We start from the raw sequence: 11,289 nt of genomic DNA on the forward strand, positions 1-11,289 counted from the left end.
CCACTTGATGAAATTCCTTTCCAATTAATTTCCAATGCATGCAGACTGACTCTTTTTTTAGGACCATTTAACCTTTTTGAATCATGTTCATGTTTTGTGTGTGTGTGTTCACATAGTGAGTGCCAAAACATATCAAATTAGATTTAAATTAAATTAAATTAGATATTCATCTCATTTCATTTCCACCATGTTTTGTAGTGTTTTAACACTTTCTACTCGTGTTTGTAGTTCCTCCCCCAAAGGAAAATGGGTTGTGGGTAATATTAGCCGTTATAGTGACAGTGAGCATGGATTCAAAAAAGTTGACCATCCGGGGAGCGATATTTTTTTTCCCAGGATGGTAGGGGAAGACTCATGAATATTCATAAGGGAAGTCATCCCTGATTGGTCTTAACCCCAGTGATGGGTAGGTTTAGGGGCAGGGTTAGGGGTAGGTCATCAGACCCCCAGTGGCGGGTAGGTTTAGGGGTGGGGTTAGGGGTAGGTCATCAGACCAATCAGGGATGACTTGACTTGACTTGACTTCCCTAATGAATATTCATGAGTCTTCCCCTACCATCCCGGGAAAAAAAATATGGCATCCGGGGACTTCTGGCATACTCTTTTCAACATACTATGCAATTGGGACACACTTATTTCAATCTCACATACTGTTTAGGATGGATAGTATGGACATTGAGACGCAGGGCAAGTTTCATACCATTCTGATGAAGAAACAAATTCTAAAACAAAAAAAAAAAAAAAATTTGGGCCAAATATGACCGAAGAGAACCAGAGGGTTAATAGTTGTAACAAAATAGCTGTGTAAAAACGGGAAGACATTAAAAACACATTAAATTAATTGCTTGCATTGCCATATATCAGCAAGTGTTAAAGTAAATACATAAAAAGCGAAAATACATAAAGCAGACGGCCTCGCTCTCTCTCTCTTCTCGGGTTGTGTTTAACTCCACTTTAAAACACACTTGGAAACTTCCCTAAATTTCCCCTCGGGGGAATCCCCACCGCCATTTTGAAATGTGTTCAACTTCATCAAGTGGACGGGAGAAGTTTATTTGGACAGACGCTCGACCCCTCGATTTTGACAGAGGAAAGCGGGTCTACTCCTAGGCTGCATCCGAAATCGCATACTTCCCTACTATACAGTAGGCAAAAAACATACTCATAAAAAAGTAGGCAAAAAGTACCCGGATAACCTACTTCTTACGGCAAGATTCTGAAGGGTGCATACGATGGACACTTTACTATCCCATGAGGCCACGGGAGAGGATTTGTGAATGGTAGTGAAGCAACAAAACTGATGCTGGTTGGTCACGTGATAATGCCTAATATAGTAGCCTAGTCCAGATTACATTCATAGCCTACATACTTTTTAGCAGTCCCCTTTAACATTATTGAAAATAAGCAACCAAGAGAGTATGCGATTTCCGACGCAGCTGTACACTTCAGGCAGATCCATTAGTCCACAATGATTGACATCACAGCAGGTAGCGCTTAATTTACCCTCACCCAACATAACATTTAATCACATTTAATACTTGTAGCTACCTTAAGCTGACTGTTTTTAAACACAGTTATAGTTTATTGTATTGTTATATTTTTAGTTTGTGTGTTTTTTAATGTTATACATATATGAATATAATTAATATTTGTTTGTATTGAATTTTTTTTTAACAGCCCAAGCATGCAGGCTATAGAATGGTGCGTAAAACTAATTCATAAGAAAAAAATAAATAAATAAAAAAATAAAAATAAATAATAAATCGGTAAATAATAAATCAGCTCCATTGCAGATTCCAAGTGATCAAGAGCTTTATGGCCAGTAGTGGGCACTTGCAACGTAAGCAATGACGTACATCTGAATAAATGAGATGGAGGGAAGTTAGCGAAGGAATTAAGGGCATAATAAAGGGATAGTTCATCCAAAAAGGAAAATTCTGTCAATAATTACTCACCCTCATATTGGTTCATCATATAAAGCGATCGAGTCTCTTCAGAAAATTTGGACTAAACCGCTCAATTCATATAAATTAGTTTTACGATCTCTTAATTAATGAACTTTTTGAAGTGTCAAATTGGTAACGTTAGCACTAGTTGCATAGCTGCCAATGGAGTGACAGAAAGCGTCTTCTTCTTCAAAAAAAGAGCTTACATCAAAAAAGAGATTTCATCAAAAATATCTTCATTTGTGTTCCGAAGATGAACGAAAGTATTACGGGGTTGGAACGACATGAGGGTGAGAAAATAATGACAGAATTTGAATTTTGGGGTGGACTATCCCTTTAAACGCAGACTCGTTCTTCTGATGCGGCGCCAAAATATTTAAGGAAATGACGTCACTTAGTTACCGTATCTATCGAGCCCACACACTCATCTGTGCAGCGAGCTGACCAGTTGAAATAGTCTGTTTTAACTCTTATCTTCAACCTTTATCTTTCTGAAAAGCATTTAGAGATTTAAAGCGAATTAAAATGTTTTGGAGACTTCGCCTGACAGTGTCGCGGTCCCGCATGTTTTTGTTGTAATGTCAAAAGGTAGGCACTGCTAACTGCGTTAACGTTAGCTGTATGAGTTTGCGTTGGCGTGCTCGAGTCATGCATTATGTACACAGTTTTATGGTCTTGTTTATAAAATAACATATGCACATTAAACGTAGTGAGCACGCCAGTCTGTTGAACGTGAATGTCTGTGGCAGCATTGCTAAACCAACTGCTTGGTTATCTTGTCATAGAAACATGTCCCCTGTGTGTGTGTGTGTGTGTGTGTGTGTGTGTGTGTGTGTTATGAGCACCTCTGCTTTAAGAGTGTTAATTGAGTTTTTTCCTGGTAACGTTATCGTTACCTTAACAGCTTTGCAAGGTCTCAAGTGTATTGATGTTTTGATTAATGCTAGAAAACACTAGAGATACACCGATGATCGGTTTGATATTGACACATTTCTACGCGGTTATTAGTCCTCTTAATATGAGTGTACCGATAAATGATCAAATATTTTTCCAGAACGTTAATTCTTTTCGGAAGCTTTCCACTTTGTAATCATTGTCTTTGTCCGTTGTTGTTGTTATTATTAGCTACATAAGTATTCCAAGTGATTGTGTTAATTGTTGTTTAATGATTTACTTAAATCATTAGACAATAACAAATATTTCAACAAACTGAAACAAAACAATAGTTAAAAACTAACTAGGCCTATATAGTATATCGGTTTTGCATTAATCTATATTTTAGCGCTCATACATTTTTTTTTTTTTTTAGCAATCTCTAAAACAGTGGTTCTCCACATTTTTGACTACAAATTATCCATGATAATATTTTAAGACACTGTGGCTTTTCTTGTTTGTGATTTCCTTGACAAGGATTAAGGATAAGATTTTTTTTTTTTTTTACTTTTATGTATTTTTTTACTCAATTTCTACCTTATAAAACGTTTTTAAATATTGGCATAACTAGAACAAATTTATGAAATAATTAGGCCTATGTAGAATCAATATGCATTTTTCTAAGAAGTAGAAACTTTTCTACCGTTCTACAACAGTAGTTGTTGAAGTAAGAAATATTGTATTTTTTAGGCTTATTTTAATGATTGCTTTTTTCTTATTTTAAATAATTTTAAGTTACCTTATGTGGCCCCCTTGTTAGTTTGCTGAGTCCCTGTAGTGGGCCCTGCCCCCCTGGTTTGAGAACCACAGCTCTAGAAAACATTGAACTAGTTCAGACACCTAATTTTTCCACATGTTGATCCTAATAACAGTTGCTGGTATATAAAAAAGTTTTTGAACTGCAGCTTCTTTTTCCTTTTTCATCCAGGTTCCACTGAATGAGGGCACATTTGGAAGACACACTACAGACATGTACAGCCCCAAAGAGTTAGAGGGAGAAGTTGACCACTCGTTCTTTGACAGTGACTGTGAAGCTAATGGACTTGATGGTTCTGAGAATGGGCGGCTCAATAAACAGAAGGCCTCAGAACGACATGATGAGAGAACAGGAAAAGAGACCCATGTTTCAATGGATCAGATAGGGAGTGAAGTTCAAAGTGCGAGGAACAGTAAAGGTAATGACAGATTGGAGAATGGTTCAGACCAGCAGGGCAGACTGGGACAGAGTAAAGAGACAGAAAATGAAAGAGAGCAACAAAGTAGTGATGTACTTCTCAAAAGCTCCTCAACACTCCCAAGTGTCACGAGCACAGGGACTACGAACAACAGCCGATCTAGTGTGCGTTCATACTCGTCTGATGAGGAAAGAGAGCTGGATGAGAAGCATGCTGTTTTTAAACTCAGGAAAACCAATGGTAATGCTAACCGTGATGATGATGATGATGATGATGATGATGATGATGGATATCATCATAGTGACGATGAAAGTGAGGATGATGTGAGGTCAACAAAACATAAGAGATTGTCCCATGGAACACCTAAAAAGTCTGCTGGTAAATTCCACAAGCTGAGCCGCAGCCGCTCGTCATCATCCGATCCGGAGTCCTCACACAGCAGCGACGAGAAAAGCTCTATTCGCTCGGAGAAACATCATCGGGTGGGTTCAGCTAACCACAAACAGCGACAAAAAGAAGTGGCAGAATCTGATGACACAGTCACTGATGTTACCCCTCTCTCGACACCAAATGTTAGTCCTTCCCAGTCCATTGATGTTGTTCTGCCCTCTGAACACTTGGCAGCAGATGTTCAACAACAGCAGCCCAGAGTTGCTGAGGAGATGGTTGTGAAGGATGATTCGGACGGTCAGGGCAGTATAAGTTCTGAAGGAGAGAACGGATCAGGTTTGTGCAATGAATCGAGATGGTTTTTGTTGTTGTTGTGGCTGTTTCTCAAGAATCTCTGTCTGTCTGTCTCCCTTGCAGTGTTTTTAAAAGTAGAGGAACAATTAGACAGAGTACTTGTGGTCTCCAGCCCTGGCAGTGTTGGCAGCAGTCGTAAGAACTATTCCTTCTCAAATGAAGAGGTATGGGAGATCGACCGGGAGAATCAGCGGCTATTACGTGAACTGTCCCATTCCACGGCTAGTTCTCGTAGCGGCAGCTCCGTCTGCTCCAAAACCAGCAGTCGGAGGAGGAGCAGTGCACCAGCTAAACGCCTTTACCACAGCGCCCTCAACAGACAACGAGAGCAAGAGCGAATCCAGAAGGAAAACCTGGTCAGTTCAGATTCTTCACAAGAAAATATTTTCTCTCATTCCACTAGAGGGAGTTATTCCCTATCTTTTTAGTTATGCAGTGAACTCCCCTTTAACTTTAGATTAGATTTGAATTTTAGTCACACTGAGAGCAACTCCTATTATAAGAGAGAAGCTTTCATTAATTGTTGGCCTCAGTCAAGGAAGAAATTGTGTGTTTAGGTGTACACATGATGAGCATATGCATGTACACTACCGTTCAAAAGTTTAGGGTCAGTATTTATTTGAGCAATTTTAGCAAGTATTTATTTATTTTATATCTATCCTATTTAGCAAGGATGCATTCATTTGATCAGAAGTGACCGTAGAGATTGACATATTACAAAAAAATATAAAATTCATGCAGTTCTTTTGAACTTTCTATTTATCAACGAATGCTGTACCATGGTTTCCACAAAAAAAATATTAAGCAGCACAACCGTTTTCAACATTGATAATAATAATAATAATAATAAATGTTTCTGAGCGCCAAATCAGCATATTAGAATGATTTCTGAGGAATCATGTGACACTGAAGACTGGAGTAATGCTGCTGAAAATTCAGCTTTGCCATCACAAGAATAAATTAAATTTTCAAATATATAAAAATAGAAAATAGCTATTTTGAATTGTATTTCACTGTATTTTTGATCAAATAAATGCAGCCTTGGTGAACATAAGAAATCTTCCTGACCCCAGACGATGTATGTTTCGATTCTGTCATTTACAGTGCTCTTCTACTCAGATGTCCCAGTATGTATCTTCACCAGATGTTCTTTGGTGATATTATTCATTCATGTAATGGTGTTCTGTGTGAGTGTTTATTTAAGTGTTCTGTGAGAGTGTGCATGGGTTAGGTGGCGCTGTCAGCCACAGCCAGTGAAAGCAGAGAGCAGAGAGACAGTGACCACCTGACTGAGACGAGAAGAGACAGGTGGAAGCAGTTTTGCGCACATGCTGGTCTTGACATTATACCGAATTCACCCCCGTGCTTTCCTCATCTAAGCTTCAGTGAGAGAGAGAGTATTATGCAACTCTTCAAATTACATTTGAAGGAGGGCGAGTAAATGAGGATCTCTCTGGCTCCGTGCTTTTGGAAGCAACATAATGTGTGTTTGTGTTTTGTGCTCTCTTAACCTTGCTTGTTTACTGTTACGTATGCATATTCTCTCGCTTATTCTCTCTTTTGGTCATCCTCACAGAGCCTTACAGAGTCAGTTTTTATTGCAGAAAACAGGAAAATGACACTGAAATCCTGCTTTTGTCGATTAAGAAGTGATTATGAGCTGTGACTCAGACTGCATGTTCTTCCAGGTCTTGTTAGCATTTTACTACCTAGCAACTAATGCTGGAACACAAGACAGTCTCTCTCTTTCTTTAAGAGCACTGAGCGAGTTGACCGCTATCTTCACCTTTACTCTATTTCCAGTCCCAGCTCTTTTCATGGGCTTTGCTTACTGAGTGGTTTCCAAAGGGGTGTTTGTACCAACATACGGAGGCATAACAGCCTGTGACATTCTGATCCTTGTGCACAGGTTATTTTTATTCTCAATGGTTCACTGTGGCTTTTCAGAGGTCATAGTTGTAGTCACACTACTCTCTTGGTCATCTTGTTTGAGGCAAGATAATGTGAGTTCATAGATGTCTGAAAGCTTTTAGCTTTAGGGTGAATCACAAAAAAACTGTCGAGAATTTTCATCCATCATATTTCATCCCAAATAAAAAGAAATATGTTTTTAAGGGCCATTGTGGTATATAGTTTTTTATTATTATTATTATTATTATTATTATTGGTGTATATTGTAAACCTTTTTTATGGTATGGCAGTATTCATTAGTAATGATTAAATATTTTTTTTTTGTGAATTGTGGAATTTTAATTTACATTAACATGGCTGAGTAAAAAACAAACAATTAAATCAATTATGTTAAAAAACAATGAATGAGTAAGTATTATTATACTATTAATGCTGTTAATATCGTTGTTTTTTGTTTAATATGTTCCTTAATTTGTTTTAATATTTTATATAATGAAAAATCTATGTAAATTATTGTTTAGTGTCTTATGTTATTTTCTTTCAACAATGATCTGGATCCATTATTTATTATTAACTATTGTTAATAGATTATAAATTATTTATTGTTTATACATTTTTCCATAAGGATTTTGGCCAAGCTATATAACTGGCATTCTTGGCCAGCATGTTATTAATAATACATGTTAATAATTCATGTTGTAATTCAGCAAGCCCAAATTACTTGAGGAAGTTAATTAAATTTCTGACCTAAATATTTGTGCTTTCAGGCATTCCTGAAGCGTCTAGAATCTGTGAAGCCCACTCCTGGTATGACCCGAGATGAGCAGCTAGCTGATTATCAACAGCAGTGCCGATACATGGGAACAAGCGTTACAGCTCTTCCAACAGTCAAGTCCACCAAAACATCTGGTACATGCACACCAACAAGGCACACCATGCAGTTTCCGTTTTTCTCAAACAGCGACCCCTAGAGTCACTGTGGAGTACTTGTATTTAACGTTACTGTCGTAAATACCACTCACGCAGAGCCGTCTCTGCACTCTTCCGACCGCGCTTTCTTCGTTTTCCTCGTCGACTCTGCCATGATTCACGTCTGAAATGTGTGCTAGTGTCTTCCATAGAGGCTGCTTCATATGTTGTTGATGTATGTGACGTCGTGCCGTAAAGCAAGTCGTGATTCTCGCGAGATTTGTCGGGGCGCCACCTCTCAAACTTGCATTGCTGGTTTTGCCAGCGGCGTCCAAACCCCCCCCCCTGCTTTGCTATCGGGATGATTCGCCCTTCTATGAGTTTGTTTGTTACAAAGCATTTAGAAGTCTGTTATTTTTATCATAGGTACACTTCAACTGTGAGTGACGGAATCTAAAACAAAAATCCAGAAAATCACATTGTATGATTTTTAAGTAATTAATTAGCATTTTATTGCATGACATAAGTATTTGATACATCAGAAAAGCAGAACTTAATATTTGGTATAGAAACCTTTGTTTGCAATTACAGAGATCATACGTTTCCTGTAGTTCTTGACCAGGTTTGCACACACTGCAGCAGGGATTCTGGCCCACTCCTCCATACAGACCTTCTCCAGATCCTTCAGGTTTCGGGGCTGTCGCTGGGCAATACGGACTTTCAGCTCCCTCCAAAGATTTTCTATTAAGTTCAGGTCTGGAGACTGGCTAGGCCACTCCAGGACCTTGAGATGCTTCTTACGGAGCCACTCCTTAGTTCCTCTTCCTGAGGGAAGATCTCGCGATACATGGCCCTATCCATGCAAGCATCCCCAAAGAATGATGTTTCCTCCTCCATGCTTCATGGTTGGGATGGTGTTCTTGGGGTTGTACTCATACTTCTTCCTCCAAACACGGCGAGTGGAGTTTAGACCAAAAAGCTCTATTTTTGTCTCATCAGACCACATGACCTTCTCCCATTCCTCCTCTGGATCATCCAGATGGTCATTGGCAAACTTCAGACGGGCCTGGACATGCGCTGGCTTGAGCAGGGGACCTTGCGTGCTCTGCAGGATTTTAATCCATGACGGCGTAGTGTGTTACTAATGGTTTTCTTTGAGACTGTGGTCCCAGCTCTCTTCAGGTCATTGACCAGGTCCTGCCGTGTAGTTCTGGGCTGATCCCTCACCTTCCTCATGATCATTGATGCCCCACGAGGTGAGATCTTGCATGGTGCCCCAGACAGAGGGAGATTGACCGTCATCTTGAACTTCTTCCATTTTCTAAGAATTGCACCAACAGTTGCTGCCTTCTCACCAAGCTGCTTGCCTATTGTCCTGTAGCCCATCCAAGCCTTGTGCAGGTCTACAATTTTATCCCTGATGTCCTTACACAGCTCTCTGGTCTTGGCCATTGTGGAGAGGTTGGAGTCTGTTTGATTGAGTGTGTGGACAGGTGTCTTTTATACAGGTAACAAGTTCAAACAGGTCCAGTTAATACAGGTAATGAATGGAGAACAGGAGGGCTTCTTAAAGAAAAACTAACAGGTCTGTGAGAGCCAGAATTCTTACTGGTTGGTAGGTGATCAAATACTTATGTCATGCAATAAAATGCCAATTGATTATTTAAAAATCATACAATGAGATTTTCTGGATTTTTGTTTTAGATTCCGTCTCTCACAGTTGAAGTGTACCTATGATAAAAATTACAGACCTCTACATGCTTTGTAAGTAGGAAAACCTGCAAAATCGGCAGTGTATCAAATACTTGTTCTCCCCACTATATGTGTGTGTGTGTGTGTATATATATATATATATATATATATATATATATATATATATATATATATATATATATATATATATATATATATATATATATAATTTATTTATTTATATAATTTATTTATTTATTTTTTGATTCTAGTAAAACCTTTTGACCTAAAGTACCATTTGTGATGTGGTTCGCTTGTATGAGTTGTTTTTTACTTGTTTAGTTTCAGTGATAATTAAAATCTGCCATTGCAACTGACTTTACTTTTAATTGAAGTCCCATCTGATTTTTATTTTTTTTATTAACTGTTAGGTAGGTCTTTCCCCATTATTTACTGATAAACAAGAGTCTAGCCACTGTATTTGAACACAGACAACTGTTGTCATGTTGATTAGCTGCATGCATAACATTTAATGCAAAATTGTTAATGAACAGTCCTAACAATAGTGCAACTCCTGTCTTTCCATGAACACAGGGAAGACTTCTAGACCTGGCAGTAGTCCTCACAAAGCGAGACCGGGAACCGTTAAACTCAACAGGGCAACACCACGGCCTGCATGGTCCTGATCCTCAAAATCCCTTTCACTTTACATGTTCTGCTCTAACTGTAAGTAAAAAATATGACTGTAGGTCACAACATGAAACATTCTGGACGAACTGCTTGAGCTCACGTTAATTTGTCTGGATATGGAGTGATATAAAAATTAAATATTTGTAAGATAATCTACACAGCTAAATGTTTAATGACATTAATTACTTAAAAATGTGTGGCTTATATACATTTTAGATTTTGTTGGAGACAATCTAAACTGTTTGGGGACAATAAAGTGTGACATTCCATTTTCTGAGACATTCAGAAGTAAACCAGTTCCTATATTTTACACACACAAAACAAAAAAAATATATAAGCTGTGTATAATTTTAAAGTCAATGTTGCTGTTATCAGAATAATTAATTACACGACACATCTGTTGGAAACTGTAAATTTCATGTGAAATAAATGCTTTATTAGTTATGATAATATCCAGTGTTGTTCCATTATTTGGAAAGTAAAAGTGGTTTGTTTATTGACCCAGCTGAATGACTCTTGAATAGCTGGCATGCTGATATGAAGTGACACACATGCTCCGACAGTGTTCCATCTGTTACAATCAGTGTAACAATGCCAGGCATTCACCTGTCACTCTTAAATTGCTTTTGAAAAGACTGACTGACACTTGTTGACACATAGCAGACTAACAAGGTTATTATGCAAACACAGAGACTGGCACAGTAGTCATTGTTGCGGAAGACACTGCTATGTTGTTTGACTCGCATTACTGTAATTGGTTACTGTTACTAGCCTTTACTAGGCTATTACTATTATACTAGTATTATAAACCAACATTACATTTATATATTTCTTTACAGATCAGTATTTAATGTGCATTCAATATCAAGTAATGTTTTTATACTTTTTAAGGTGATTATAATTTATAATATATTAGCCATATAATATGTAATATAATTGTATAATCACTTGTATTGTAATATTATATTATGAAATTGAAATATGTATATATATTTCCGTAAAAAAAAAAATAAAATAAAGATTTGGGGTTGGTCAGTTTTTGTTTTTTAAAATATTTATGAAAGAAGTATTTTCTGCTCACCAAGGCTGCATTAATCATATTCATATGATTTAGAATAGCTATTTTCTGTTTTAATATATTTTAAAATGCTAATTATCTCTTTGATGGCAAAGCTGAAGTTTTTGCAGTCTTCAGTGTCACATGATAATATGCTGTTTTTGATCCTCAAGAAACATTTCTTATTAATGTTGAAAAGAGTTGTGCTGCTTGTGGAAACTGTGCTCATTTT

General features: G+C 37.6%; 1 protein-coding gene across 1 annotated transcript; it reads left to right on the forward strand.

Annotated features, from left to right (window-relative positions):
* The first annotated feature begins 1,868 nt into the window (after window positions 1–1,868).
* On the forward strand, window positions 1,869–10,448 carry cfap97 (cilia and flagella associated protein 97). The gene is made up of 5 exons (XM_084395433.1): window positions 1,869–2,534; window positions 3,808–4,780; window positions 4,862–5,154; window positions 7,477–7,618; window positions 9,905–10,448. Exons 2-5 carry the CDS (start codon window positions 3,850–3,852, stop codon window positions 9,994–9,996), a joined length of 1,458 nt encoding a protein of 485 aa, XP_084251559.1. The 5' UTR covers window positions 1,869–2,534; window positions 3,808–3,849; the 3' UTR covers window positions 9,997–10,448.
* Window positions 10,449–11,289: the final 841 nt, after the last annotated feature.

This window comes from Rutilus rutilus (genome assembly GCF_951802725.1).
Source record: "Rutilus rutilus genome assembly, chromosome: 2".
Taxonomy (NCBI): Eukaryota; Metazoa; Chordata; class Actinopteri; order Cypriniformes; family Leuciscidae; genus Rutilus; species Rutilus rutilus.